Raw genomic sequence first — 15,821 nt, 5'->3', positions numbered from 1 at the left:
TCTTTGAGATTTGCCATTTAGATTGATTTTGTAAGTGACTTAAATAACTGGAGTTCCGTTTCTTCCAAATAATTTGTACAAACTTTGTGATTTACTGCCATAATTTTAATCTATGAACATTAACATTTGTGATATCTGGCTCAGGATTGCCAATCAAAAAATGTCCTGGTGTTAGAACTTCTAAATGATCGATATCTAAAGATAGGGGTGTCAGAGGTCACTAATTTTAAAATCTCTTCAATTTGTGTCAAAACTGTTAAAAATTGTTCGAATAACAATTGCATTACTTACGACATGTTTCAAATAATACTTGAAAGACTTCACTCCAGCCTCCCAAAGGCCTCCAAAACTGGATGCCCTTGGAGGGAGAATTTTCCATTCGTTATTGTCAGAACTCAAATAGCCAGCCAAAAGCTCATCTTGTTCACTTGCTAATTTGTTTAACTTTTTGAATTCTTTATTTGCACCTACAAAATTCGTAGCATTATCACTAAATAGGTTCGAACACTTACCTCTTTGGGCAAAGAAGCGTTTCAAGGTAGCAATTAATGCTTCAGGCATTAGGTCTGTTACCATTTCCAAATGAATGGCTTTAGTAACCATGCAAATGAATATACATAAATAAACCTTTTGATATATAGATTTTCTCTAGTTTTTATATTTCAAGTATGGGCCGCAGAGGTCAACTCCAGTACAATTAAATGTAAGATTAGCTGTAATTATTTCATTAGGTAGATCACCCATTATTTGCTGATATACTGTGGGATTAGCTTTGAAACATGTTATCCATTGTTTTATAATCTTCCTACAAATATTTCTACCATTTACAATCCACAATTTTTATCTATGATAATGATTGGGGACCTACATGCAGGTATTTAAAATGACAGTAATTAACTATTATCTCTGTAATTTATATTTAGAAGGCAGAATAACAGGAAATTTTTTCTCATAAATTAAATTGCTATTTCTTAATTTACCTCCTACTGTAAGTAACCCATTATTATCATTTAAAGGGGTTAAGATTTTTAATAGAATTATCCCTTGCAATCATACCTGATTTTTTAAGACCATTTATCTCAGTTATAAAATACTCACCTTGCATTAATTTTAATAAAGTTTCTTCAGCTGCTCTTAATTCTTCCACTTATAATTTACCTACCTTCTTTGGTTCTTGTTTACAATTCTTATAAAACCTAAAACAAAAACTTATAATACGAATTAATTTTTTATACTTATTGCTATGATTCAATAACTCATTAACCAAAGACATTCACATTTAGATTTAAATGTGTTAGCAGTTTAGAGTTAGCACAGTTTTTAAGTTCTTTTGTTTCTCCTTCAATTACTGCTTCTGGCACAGTTCTACTAGGGTACTTTATCCTTCATTAAAAAGTCAAGCCCATTCCACCACAGTTGGCTTAGTTGCAGTTTTTTAACATTCATACCTATGGATATAAAATCAGATGAGTTTTCTTCAGACACGATGTAATGCCACTGTTCAATTTCAGTAAGATCCTGTATCTTCGATATCCGGTTTGCAACAAACATCTCGAACATATGCTTCTCCTTTTTAATCCGCAACAGCACAATCATAGAATCATTCCAAAGGTGAATAGAGGAAAGCTCCATTTCCAAAGCTGATCTCACTCGATGCATTAATTTCGCCAAGAGAACTGCTGTTGTTATGTCGTGAATTTTAATTATTAATATGTGTTTTAAGTTATCATTATTCTTGTGTTTTTTGTTTGTTTGTACTCATGTATATTTTAATCTGGGATAAAAGTATTCTTAAATTGTTAGGGCTTTATTTAACTCATTATTCTTGAGTAGCAAAGGCGAGAGACTTGCGAGGAAACACATCTGTTTTATTGGTTTATGGCCTTTTTACTAACAATTGAGGCAGTAGGGTGTTGTGTTGTCACCTTTTACTAATGGCGTTTGAAACGAAAATCGTCTTGCTTTCGCTTTGTTATACAGTCAAAAGTCGTTAATTCGGACACCCATAATCCGGACCTCAAAGCTACAAACTTTCTGTACATGTGTCACATTGACGCATGCGCGTAAGATCTTTACGGCTGCGAATATGCGTGTGCGCATGCGGAAATTACGTTTATGCATGCAAGTTTAATGTATAACGGATGGTATAAGCTAAGCTAAAATTATCTAATTCAGTTAATGTTGCAGATTGTGTTGTTCCTTAATCTTCGAATTGGATCCGGCTTATTATTTTTTGCAGACTGTTAGAGCAATTTTATAAAAGTAAGCTTGAACTTTCGATTATGTCAAATAGAATTTCCGATATATATTTACTAATATGTAAAGGATTTACAAGGCAAAAGTATGTTTCAAAGTCCATTAAACAAAAGTGGAATTGCTGCAAAAAATGACGTCACCATTCCGAAATCTGTTTATCAATTTCACGCTGGTGTGCGGCGGGGGGATGGAACGCCGCGGCGCGCAATGAATTGGAAGTTGATCTGTCAGCACTATCCTTATCTTCAGGGCAGATGTTTTCATTTTATTTGGCTTATAATTCCTTATTAAATGTAGTATTTCATTTGGATGTATTCCGTCTTTGATATGATTTAAATCAAATTCCTCATCATTATAATTTGCTTCCGATAGTGAAGAAAGTGACAGAGATGTTATTGAAAACGAAAAAAATTTCGATTGACAAATTAGTCGGTATTCTCGACACAGCAATTATAGGACTTGAACAGCGGAACTTTGTAACTGAACAAGAAATTATGTCTGTTTATAGAATTAAAGAGAAAGTATTATCACATAAAACGAAGCAACTTAAACAATTTACATTGAAAGAAATGTTTAATAAAGTAAACAAATAAATATTAAGCTTTTTTTTTTGTAAATTTTGATACCCTTTAGATCATAATTGTTCTTTATTTCGTAAAGTACGGTTTCATATTTTTAATTTTATAATTTCTGCATGCCATCTTACCAGATTTAAACTGATGATCTATAATCCGGAATCGCCGAAGTCCCGACGAGTCCGGGTTAATGACTTTTGACTGTAGTTGCAATTTTGTTTACTTCAAGACAGTGAGGGGGGGGGGGTTGTTATAAGCTTAGGTAAATGAATTCTCGTAAAGCTTAGTTTCCACTTGTTAGTTGGGGGGGTCCACTTTAATTCCCACGTTGTGTGTACAGATGTTTTTTAGGCTGCATTGTCAGATTTTCTGGTGTTTGATTCGTCATGGAGGTGGAATTTTTTCTCAGTTTAGATAAAGTTAAATTCTGACATTGGTAAGATTTAATTTGATGATTTTTTGTAGGCCTATGAACTTACAGAGGCAGAGAAACTGAGATTTCCTGGGAGGTTTGCACTTTGTTAGATTCATTCGGATACTGATTTTTGAAGAAGAAGGGAAAAGAAAAGTGGGGCTTTACCCCTTGCGGGTCTTGCTCTCGTGAGCGCCGGCTATTGAGTAGGATTTGGAAACAGATTTGAGTTGCGAAGATGTAAAGCAGCAAAAGACAAAGTTTGGTGGGGCTTGACCTCCTGCGGGGAGCTTGCGCCTTGGTGTGAGGCGAGGTTTCTCGCGGCTTTTCCGCTGATGAGAATTTTTCCAAACGAAGAAAGTACTCTATGCAAAATTTGATTTCACCATTTCATCGTGTATTTTGAGATCTTTGAATAGTCATGTTAGAGTCTTTACAGTTAGAATTGTTCATTATAGACAGAAGAGATTTATTACAGCTAAGAAGTTTTTGCCAAAAGTGCTCTATGCAAAATTTAGTTTCGCTGCTTCATCGTGTATTTTGAAGAACTTGAATAGTCATGTTTGAGACATTCCATTTGAAGGAATTTGTCATGAGATACATATTTGTTCCAGAACGAGGTATCATGTTCCCCTTGTTCCTGAAATCAATGGACGCTTCCAAAAGTGTTTTGACAGGGGGGGGGAAATGGTCTTTGCTCATTTCTCAGTGGATTGGATTGGACACTAAAGATTTTTGTGTTCAGAAAATTGTTTCTCACCTAATGGACAGATAATGCTATTTGAAGAATTATTAGACTGTAGTTTCCACTCGTGATTTCTAATCATTTTATATGCTTTTGAAAGGATTATGACAGAAGGAAAATGGGCTTGGCTCATTTCCCTGTAGATTGGACACTAAGGATCCTGCTACCCGGAAAAGCGAGTGAAAAAATTTTAAGATTATTTTCTCTCTTTTCTTAGTTTTCCAAATGCTGTGGTGGAACAGTTAATAATGATTTATCTACCATGTATATATTGACATTAATTATATAAATTAAATATTACAGTTAGTAAAACTGAGAAGTGATTTATAATGGCCCTTTATAAGCCCAGTTTTAGAAGGATTAAAATTTGTTTCACCTATTTAATTTGTAATTAGAAAAATGTTAATTCCTAATTAATGAGAACCATTTATTTGGAGAATTAAAATATGTAACACCTTCTTAATTTGTAAAAAAAAATTAATTATTAATTAAATGTTTTAATAATAAAAATATGTGGTAGGGGATACTAATCAGTTACCCAACTATTTACTAATAATATTATTATATTCAAGAATTTAATAAATGTGTTTGATTTAGAATTTTAATTGCACTTGTTTATTTTGTGTGTTAACTTACTTTGATCTGTCATGTCACTCCATTTGTTTGAGCCGGTAGGCTTTTAAGAAACATGAAGCTTTAATTGAATTTGGATTATTGATTTTCCTTTTACATAGGTTACTCACAACGAGAACCGAAAATTTAAATTGTACTACCACTATACGATTGTTTATACAATTGATTGTTCGATATGATGTATGAATGTTCATATGATTATATAATTTTTGAATTTTGTCCGGCACCACAGTCAGTTAAGTTAAAGTCATAAATGGTTAAAACACTAAATTTTCAGATATTCAACAATGTATAGAGCTCAAGTCTTGGGATTGTAATCTTCTTCAGGGGGAAGACATGCGATTTACTGCACACCAACTTTGCTGTTGTACTGCTTGATGCGGCTTTACAGTAGATAACTGCTCCATAAGCTGCCTCTGAGGCATCAAAGAAACCATGTAACTCCACTTTGATTTATCTGGTAACAAAATACATCTGTCGACTTCAATGTTGTTAATTAACTGCATGGTAGTGGAAAATTGCTTCCATTCTGCAGCTTCCTTTTTTGGCTCCTTAGAGGAGATAAGAGCACTTGCAGCAGCACGAGAAGACATTCCTACATCGCAATTCAAAGCGAGTGAAGGCTGGTTGCAGCGAATGATGAATTGAAATGGCTTTTCGTTTCACCGGTGTATGACAATATGTCAAAAAATGCCCAGTGACTATGAAGATAAGTGTGTGGAACAGATATTTTTTTTAAATAACCTATGCAAGATATTAAAAGAACTAACATTCATTTAATTTGTGTAAAAGTAAATACTAAAATTGCAAATGTTGGTTAATTTTTGCCTCTATATTGTGCTCCTGTACGAACTAATACATGCCGAGTCTTGATAACGTAAACGGGGTAATTTATATTATATATGTGAATGAGAGAAAGTGAGTTTGTAAATTTTAAGTAGCTATTAGACAACTTTAAATTTGATAAAGTTGATACTTTTATTACTTATGCCATTTTCTTCTTAGAACTTGAATTGATTGTTTGAAATGAAATTTACACCCAAAATTACTCACGAGAAACAGCGCAACATTTGATCGCACCTGCATTTTAGTAATGTAATTTTGGTAAAACAAGTGCGGACATTATGTGAGCACTTACGCTATTAAGAGAATTTCAGCTCAGCCCTCAGGCACACTTAGAACAGTTTAGAAGGAGAACACATCAGCAAAACGAAACTTACACACAATTTGCTTCACATTTGATCATGATTTGCAGTTACCATATTTAATAAGCTGTTTGTATCTATTACATTAGAAATTATTTTTTGTTAAACAATTGGTTGGCTAAATGAAGCATCCTAGCCACATGTAAATGAATACTTGTTTCTTAATATATTTTGTATTTTAAATTGCAGTTAACTTTAATTAGCAAGTCCTCGTTTAGTAAGTCCGTTTATTCAATTATTAGTTATTAAATTTCAAATGTAAGAAATGTAGATATTAAGGGAATAGAAATTGTCAAGATCACAATATTTATCTGCATATGAATGTATTACGTCCTTAAAATGAGTATAAATAATGCCTCTTCTTCTGATAGTCCTAATACATATAAACAGTGACAAAAATAAAATATATTGATTTGAAATGTATGTGTAAAAACAAAGGACTCAAATGGTTAAAGCAGTCGTAAAAGTCATACTTGATTTATGAAAAGCTTTATTTCAGTCAGCATTAAAGTTATCTATTTTTGAAATATTGTACAGAACAGTTGTTTAATATGAATTCTTATGCAATCTATAGGAAGCAAAAAGCATTTTACATATTTAGTATGTTTCTGTTTTCATGTGTAGTTACTGAGGCATATTTGCATGATGTGTAATAAGCAAGATGTTTTTGTTCTGAAGTTATTTTGCAGATTTTTTTCTTTGCTATCAATTTATTTTTTTAACAGTTGTTTTGGACATTCATGGCTGTCAGTGGTATAAATCTGTTTTATTAGCTACATGAATTATGTTTTAAAATTCTGTAAAAGATAATAACAGTTCAAATTTCACTTTATAAATGATGAACATTTGATATTCCCTTATTCAAAATTAAAAACAACCAAACTTTTTGCTGGATTTTGAAATGAATAATATAAAATATGATTGTTTTTATTTTATTTTGACCAAGTTTCTTTTATTGTTATGAAATAATTATAAAAGGATGAATAAATGATTTTATCTGTCAATCAAATTTTGTCCTTATCAAATATATTTTTATATGAATATAGGCGAAAGCTGAAGTCTAAACGTATGAAAAGGCGTTCTGATTACGATGGAGAATCAAAGTCGTCTCCTGATTCTGCATCAGAAGACAAGATACAGAACTTCAGGGATCGCCATCCTAACCAAATGGTCCAGGAGAGTTGCGATGAGCTTTATATTCCTTCTTTTCAATCAGTGCAAAGTGATCCTGAAAAGCCCGATTCAAAGTGCCAAACATGTGATTGTAAAAGATCATCTAGAAGTGGTATTCTTTATTCATTTCTTGTTTTTTATTAGCAGTCATTTCAGTTTTAGATTAAATTTGTGGTATAATATTTTCTTAGAAGTTATTGTTCTTTTTATTGGTTTTGTTACTTTTTTTTAAGTCTCGATATCTTTTTTGGCAAAGTAACTGCTTGTTGAATTGGCAAAAGATTTTTTTTTCCCTTTTATGGTATATTTTTTAATCCATAGAACTAAACATTACCATACTCCTGGTTGTTAAGATGCAGTTGAACTAAATTTACATTACATTGGTAGACCAGTGTAAAAGAGAAGTATAATTTGCAGCAAAAATCACTTTACTTAATTTATAGAAATTATTAATTAGTGAAAAGGTAATTATTTTTATTGATTAACAGTTTCTATAAATTTTGGTGCAGTCGTTGATGTAGCCATGTGAAAAGAGTAATTTTTTGTAAAATAGTTAACTCTGAATGCAACATTATTTCTGATCTTTTATGTGATTCAATTTATCTTTGTTGACATACAAATATTTATATAAAATGTGCTGTTCAAATCAAATTAATATATATACATGTACATATATCTAAAATTCTAGGTAATTAGTATTTCTTTCAACACTAAAAACTTATTACATTTTTTTCTGAAAATAAGATCTTTATAAGAGAAATGAAATTTAATATATGGATATTAAATGAAAAAAAATTAATGTACATGATCCAAATTAGTTTATCTCTAATTCTAAAAGTTAAAAAAAAAGGACAGGTATTCTGAGGTGTAATGTAAATAAATAACATGTTTTTGTTCTTGTGACTGAAATGTAATAGCAGCTTACTGTGAATCCTCTCCAAGACATTACCTATTCTTACTTCCAGATGATTTTATCTTTTGTGAAAGTGGTCTTTGTCTTTTTAGAAAAGACATCTAACAGTAATTATTAATTTGCATGTTTGATTTTATTAATTACTCTTACTTTTTTATTAGTTGATAGATTTATTTTGTTTGCAATGATAAATAGTTTATTAGTTGCAAAGAAAATTTTTGAATAATGTATTGAAGAATTTGGCAAAAAAATATGTCTTGTATTTAATTTTCAGAACTGTTTTTAAGTATAAGAAATAGATTTTCTTGTATATAGCTATAAAAACTTTGAAATGCATTAAGTAAAGTTCTGCACTCTTTCAGATTGAAGTGTGTTTACTAATTATTTTGTGACTGCTCATAAGGCATGACCTTGATTGAGACAAGATGTTTAAGTATGAGAGATGAGATGTTTAAATATGGTCTTCTGTTCATGTTGCATAATTTTTGTTCCAGAGCAGTGTTAGGAATGGAAAATTCAAAAGTTCATATTTGTCATATTGTGCTTTTTTATTTTGGAGGAAAAAAAAAAAAAAAAAAAAAAAAAAAATTAGTCAGACTACTTGTAAAATTTGTGCCCCTAATAGGGCAAAAAGCTGTTTCTTATAACACAATTTGAAAGGTTTAAGTGTGGCCATTTCAGCTTCGCAAATGATGCCCATGCTGGGTGACAATTCTTCGTAAACGGGGACCTATTAAAAGAGATTCTCTTAAAATCTCATGTTATGCAATTCAGAAGCTATCTGACAGCCTAAATATTCTGAAAGGTACAGTTCATGATCATTTGAAGAAGATAAGCTATTTAAGTCATTGTGATGTATGGGTATTCCATACATTAATAGATCAGAATATGCTTGCTTTGAGTTTCAGCATGTCATTCTTTGTTGAAAAGAAATAAAGAGGCTCCTTTAAAATAAAAAATTAAAAAAAAAAAAAAAAATGCTGATTACTGGAGAAATAGACTTTATATAGTAATGCTACAAGAAAAGAAATAAAAGTCCAAAAATAATCCTTTAGTAACATCAAGAGGGGTGTTGAATCCCCCCAAAAAGCAATGCTTTGTGTATGATGAGACTAGAAAAAAATATATATATATTATGAATTGTTGCCACCTTATCTGAAAAATTCAGAAAAATGCTTTAATAGCAGAAACAGAAGCTTAGCAGCCAATGCAGACCAATTATTGAGGTGTTTTATGTCTTGCATCATGACAATGCTTGACTGCACATTTGGATGAATGTCAGTTGATGAATGACTTGTGGTGAGATGTTTTTGTCACCCCCCCTATATTCACCAGACTTTGTTCTTCAGGTAACTTCAAAATTCTTTGAAGATTTTCCATCTGCTGGAGAGATGGCGAAAAGTTATAGAACAAAATGGAGCTTATCTTATTCAGTGAAATTTTCCAGTGTTTTTTTACTACTACATGTTTTTATATTTATCATAAAAAATCTGCAGAACTTTCTGGATGACCCAATAAAATCGTAATACATTCAGGAACTCGCATAATGATTTGGACACTCGAAAATTTTGTTGAGATGTTATTTCTTGTCTTATTTTTTTGTGTTAAGTAAAAATACTTCACAAGAATTGTCTGAATTTGAAAGTTATTACATGTTTAGCAAAATATATTAGGAGGGCTATATTTGAAGTAAACATGGCAAGATGCTACAAATCAGCATCTTGCCAAATACACGTTATGTTCAGAGTAGGAATTTCCACAGGATATTTAAGTGATAGAAGTATAAAAAATATTCAAAAGGTTCTTGATGCAAAACACTGTCTTTGATGCACTAAAATGATGAAAATTGCATGGAACTGTTCAAAATGTATCTGAAATCTAGACCACATTCCACGCTAACACAAAGCAGTCACAGATTTATCCTATGAAAAATCGAACAGAACTCCAAAATTAGTGTGATAAAAATTTTTAGCATATTTAGAAGACTGGTTTGCAATAAAAGTTAATTCTGAAACTGCTAGAAAACTCATTAGAGCACATAAGTTCATTTGGTGTCTGGCAAGAAGAAAATTCTTCATCAAGAAGAAAACAATGAAAATATGCCTAGAATTCACAAAATTGGTGGTAAGCAATAATTTATCAGATTGAAATAATGTTGTATTTGCAGGCGAGTCAAAATTTAATGTGTTGGAGTCCGATGGATGAATTGTTGTAAAGCAAATCTGGAAAACATACAGTACAAAGTCTGTAATCCGGACGTCCATTATCCGGAATGATCTATAATCCAGACCTCAAAGCCACAAACTTTTTTTTTTCATATGCTTTACGCATGCATGTAATACGTTTGCGCATGCGCGTTGGGAGGATGTGTCTCCAGATATGTTAAAAATGCTTGGCATAATTTTTGGCCAGCTACAATATTTCATGGTGAGGACGATGAAGATGATAGCAGTGAATTTGAAGATTTTCGGATATTGCAAACTAAAGGTGAAATTTTCCAGTTATTGGATTTTGTAAAGAAATGGGGAGAAGCGGTAATAAATGAAGATGATATAACAGAAGTTATCCCGTTTTACCTAAGATATCAGAAGAATTATGATGGAAAATGAGTATACAATCAATTATCTAATGAAAGACATCTCGTCACAACACAAACAGTTTAATATTACGATTCTATTTACAAGTCTAATTAAGTGTTAGTTTTAGCTTTGACACCTCAAAGCAATACTCAAAACATAAAGGCATAAAATATTACTCATTAGTTTTTAAATACTCATGAAAAACATCTCAAAAAGTCATTATTCTCATTACTTAAAACGAAAGTAAACAATAGAACAAACTCGAAAACGTAGATGTTAAAACTCAACTGTTGCCAATCGTGATTTACTAAATTACATCAAAATAAAGATAATAATCAGGTAGAGGTTCAACTTCACATCCTCCCACCTAAGTTAATATTTTTACCTCAAAATTTTAACTTACAAAAGAAAATTGTGAATATTTTATAAGTTACAAAAAGAAAATTATAAGTAGTTCACAAGTCCAGTCTCTTAGGTACTTTGATTGTACGACCTGCTCTAGTCTTTTGAATCTGAGGTTCAAGTCCACACACGTTATCAAAGGAAGAATTGGCACAGGTTTCACCTCCCACCTTCGCGGTTGAAAATGTCTCAATAATGGGATCATCGTTGGAAACTTCAAGTGGATACAATCTTTGAATTGGTCTTAGCAAGTGTCCATTAGCTGTTTTAAGCTTGACAAGTCTTGTAATTCCATCTTTTCCTGGAAGAATCTGAATTATTTTACCTAATGGCCAATTGATTCGCTTGGTGTTATCACTTCCTATCAATACAATATCACCAATATTCACTTTCACAGAATTTTGTTTCCTGCTTTTTGAATAAGTGCTCCTAAATATTCAGACCTAAACCTGTTTCTCAAATCCTTTTGCAAGTTTTCTCTATATTTGACTCGCTTATTAAGACTTTTATGCCCAATGTCATCAAGATCTGGAACACCACTTATTTGATTATCTTGCAGAAATAGAGATGGACTTAAAGGCATTAAAGTAGCATCACTTTCAGTTGCATATGTCAATGGATGGGAATTAATTACTGCTTCACAGTCACAGAGAGTCATGTTCATTTCTTCAGAAGTTAGCGAAGCTCTTCCTAATACTCGTCTAACAATTTCTTAAGAATTCCTATCAATCTCTCCCACCAGCCTCCCCACCAGGAGGCAGTTGGTGGGTTGAACTTCCACTGAATTGGTGGTATAGATGTGTCTTCAGTGATTTGCTTCCAGTTTAAGTCTTGAAGTACATTTGAAGCACCAACAAAATTGGTTCCGTTGTCACAGTATATGATTCTGCTCCGTCCTCTACGAGCTATAAATCTTCTAAGAGCTAGTAGAAAACTCTCAGTAGACATCGATTCAACCAACTCTAAATGGACTGCCCTATAAATGGCGCAGGTGAATAAACAAATCCAAGATTTCTTGTTGCCTTTCAGGATTACTGGTCCTGCAAGATCAACTCCACAGATTTCAAATACAGCTGCTTCTCGTAATCTATCTTCTGGAGGAGCCCAGTATGAGTTTCTAGGTTCTTTGCAGAAAATCTTCTACACACGGTGCATTGATTGATGATAGATCTCACAGTTTTACGAGCATTCAGAACCCAAAATCTCTCTCGTAGAATATTTATTAAAATTTGAGTACCAGCATGTGCATTTTTCTCATGATAGTATCACACTAGTCTTTTGACAACCTCATGATTGGATGGAAGAATAGCTGGCGTTTTAAAGTCTTCTGTATCCTCACGAAAGGTAAGTTTAGTTTTTAGTCTGAGGATTCCACTTTCATCCTTGAATACTCCTAAAGTTCTTAATTTCTCATCCTTTTCATTCACAAAACAATCTTCTTGAACCATTTTAATCAATAACTTCTCAGCCTCAAAAATTTCATCAGAATCAAGAATTCCATGCTTTCTCACTGTTTTTTCAGTTCGACAATTGGAGGTGAATCTTAGGATCCAGGCAATTAGATTAACTATCCTTTTGTATTGGGAAAAATATCTGTAATACCAGTCTCTCTTGGTAACCAAGCATGCAGAAACTAAACATTTTGTTACAGAAGAAACTATGCTCTTTTTCTTTTCTCTAACAATCTCAGTCTCATCTAATTTTAAGTCACCTTTAGGCCAATCTTCTTCAGGCAAGTAAAGCCAACTTGGACCTAACCACCACTGAGATTTCAATAAGGAGAGAGCTGAACAACCTCTACTCGGAAGATCAGCTGGATTCGTGCAACCAGGAATATGTCTCCAAGAATCTTTATTTGTTGGTCTTCTTATTTCCTTCACCCTATTCTGGACAAATACACTCCAGGCTTCTTCTCTCGTTATCCATGCTAAAACAGTAGAAGAATCAGTCCAGAAGTAAACTTCTTCACTCAGTATCTCGGACGAAAGGCGAGACGCTATAGTAGCTGCAAGTAATTCCAATCTCGCGATAGTAGTTTCTTCTTTTCCAGTTGGTGTAATTCTACTACTCCTGGCTTGTATCAGTTGTACTCTAGTAGAATCAAAAGTTTTTATATGAATGAAAGCAGCCATGGCATAAGCATGCTTACTGGCATCACAGAAAATATGTACTGAAGTATTTTCACTCGTACTTCTTGAACCAAAATATCTTGGAAAATGGATCTTTTCCAGATAGTCAGTATCTTTCAACCATTTTAAAAATTTAGTTCTCGTACAGGTATCAACTTCTTCATCCCATGTTATCTTCTGCTTCCAAGTTTCTTGAAGTAATAACTTAGGGATAAGAATAACAGGACAACATATACCTAGAGGATCAAACAATCTATGAGCTGTAAATAAGATTAAGCGCTTAGTCACTTTTTCAAAACGTAACTCTTTTATATTACCAGTATTTATTCTTAAAGTGTCAGATTTTTTATTACATATTAAACCGAGCACATTTGTATCAGCAGAAGCATCAGCATTAATATCATTGAACTCCTCCCACCCTCTAAGGTCAAATTTTCTCTCAGCCATTACCTCAGTTGATACACTGATAAAATGATTGAGTTCTTCTTCATTTTTAACCCAACTGACACATTTGTCAACATAAAAACTATGCATAAGTTTTTGAATGACACCTTTCGTATATAAGGATTCACCGGTTTCTATTTTCTCTAAAACAGTTTGTAGGTGAAGCTGAATAGTAGAGTTTAGAAGAAAAAAGAAAAGGGCTACTTGCTACACCAAAAACTACACGGCAGTGCCTGTACACTTTCAATTGACCATCACTATCAAGCCATAAGAACCGCAAAATGTCTCTATCAGTAGGTGAAACACTTATTTGAAGAAAGGCTCTTCGTACATCAGCAATAACACCAATCTTTTCTTTTTGAAAGCATGTTAAAATACTCGGAAGCTGTTCTATTAGATTTAGGTCTTTTTCTAAGCAGTCATTAAGACTAGGAAATCCCTTTACTTTGGCCGAAGCATCAAATACCGGTCGAAGTTTTGTAGTGCTATTCTTTTTGATAACTTCTCGATGAGGAAGGTAAAGAACTTGCCCTTGATAATTTTTATCAGCCTCTTCAATTACTCCCTCTTCTAGCCATTCCTTGAAAACATCTCCATAAGCTTCATAATTGGACTCGATTTTAAGACGTTTAACAGTTTTATTCAGTCTTCTCTCGGCTAAGTCAAAATAGTCTGTTAGTGGTGGATGATATTCCAACCAGGGCAAATCAACCTTGAAACGATCATCGACTATACAAACTGTATTTAGAAAATGTAACCGAGCAGCTTCTTGTAGTTCAGTCTGGTTTTTCTTGACTGATGGGTCAGTGATCCCAAGTGTGTCCAAAGTCCATAGATCTGTTATGGTCTCCACAGTAGATAACAAGGATGTAACTAAGAACGATGATGAAAACTCACTTTTCGAAGTATTCGGCATTCGTCCCATAACTGACCATCCAAATTTGGTCTCAACAGCTACGAGACCACAAGGCAGCTCACGATGACCACCTGTCATGAGTTTTCCAGCTACATCAGCCCCAATAAGAATCTCAATAGGATTTTGACAATAATCCACAATATTTATATTACAGGCTGCTAACTCTTTCAGACAAAGCTTGTTGACAGTAGGTGGCACTGACTTACAAATAATTTGTTGACTAAGAACTTTAAAGTTGCAATTATAATTCCCATGCACACTCGGTAAATATAAAGTGTATACATCATGCTTGCATATCCCCGAGTCCTTCCCTCCAAATAAAGAGTGTTGTAAATATTCACAACTCTGAGGTTCATAGTTCATTTCTTTAGCTGTACTTCTTAATAAATATGATCGCTGTGAAGCAGTATCGATAATAGCTCTTGCGACGCATTTTTTCCCATTACTTCTAATTATAACTGAATGTTTGAAGCATTACGTCCGGAGTAGAAGATAAATTGGAAAGAGCTTGATCCACTTCAGCACTAATCTCAGTTTTCTTTTCAACTTCAGGTGATTCTTCGTTTTTTGACATAGTTATTTGGTGCATCTTTCTACACAGAAGAATGTGGTGTTTTTTACCACAACACGAACAACCAACTTTCAAGTTACAATCCTTGACTGAATGTCCAGATTTCAAACATAAAAAACACTTGTGAGATTGTTGAACCAGTGACTCCCTCTGCCTTAAAGGTATTTTTCTTACTTTTAGACAGTCTCCAGAAAAATGTGAATTAGAACAGAATATACACTGTTTTGATACTTGAGATGAAGTTAGAAGGTCTGTTGCACTAGGTATATTTGAAAACTTTCTACTCTTACATTCGTTCTCTATTACCTTTTTCTCATAGGAAAGATTATGTTTTACTTCTGCTTTTGGTTTCGATGTGTTGAAACTTTGAGAGGCTAAAAAAATGTGTTCTTCAGCTTCAACTTCGGCTTGTAAAAATTCTAAAATGCATTCTAAATCACTTTTCTCAATTATAGTTTTACTTTCATCTGAATTATCTAAATTCACTTCTCGAATTCTACAATGAGCAGATCTATAGCGCTGCCAAGCAACAAGAGTTTTTTCGGGTAATGATAATTCAACTAGTGGAAAAAGCATTGCAGCATATTTTTCTCTAGTAACACCTAATAATTCAAGTGATTGCAGTTTACTCTCAAGTTGATCGAACGATTTTCTTAATGAATTTTTAGAAGTGTTCTGTTTTTGAAGAACTAATACTAATAAGTCTCTGACATATACCTGAATAAATAGTTCCTCTCTGCCGAAACGCATTTTCAGCTGTTTTAAAACTTTTTCGTAACTATTACCCCCTGGGGGATAGCTTTTAATTAATTCTTCAGCAGGACTGCCTTTTTCAATTGCTTGAGATAAATATGAAAATTTATCGTGA

General features: G+C 32.9%; 1 protein-coding gene across 6 annotated transcripts in view; it reads left to right on the top strand.

The window, feature by feature from the left end:
* Positions 1-15,821, top strand: part of phtf (putative homeodomain transcription factor) — a 146,978-nt gene that overhangs the window by 49,332 nt on the left and 81,825 nt on the right. For all 6 annotated transcript variants that reach the window (XM_085806636.1, XM_085806639.1, XM_085806635.1 and 3 more), the window contains one exon: positions 6,873-7,111. In XM_085806636.1, coding sequence (XP_085662762.1) covers positions 6,873-7,111 — 239 coding nt within the window. The remainder of the gene's footprint in view (positions 1-6,872; positions 7,112-15,821) is intronic.

This window comes from Stegodyphus dumicola, chromosome 12 (assembly GCF_044657685.1).
Source record: "Stegodyphus dumicola isolate Sdum_Otavi_A_Nest chromosome 12, ASM4465768v1".
In the NCBI taxonomy this organism is placed as follows: domain Eukaryota; kingdom Metazoa; phylum Arthropoda; class Arachnida; order Araneae; family Eresidae; genus Stegodyphus; species Stegodyphus dumicola.
Note: the sequence above shows the minus strand (reverse complement) of the source record. Positions and strands in the feature narration are given on the sequence as shown.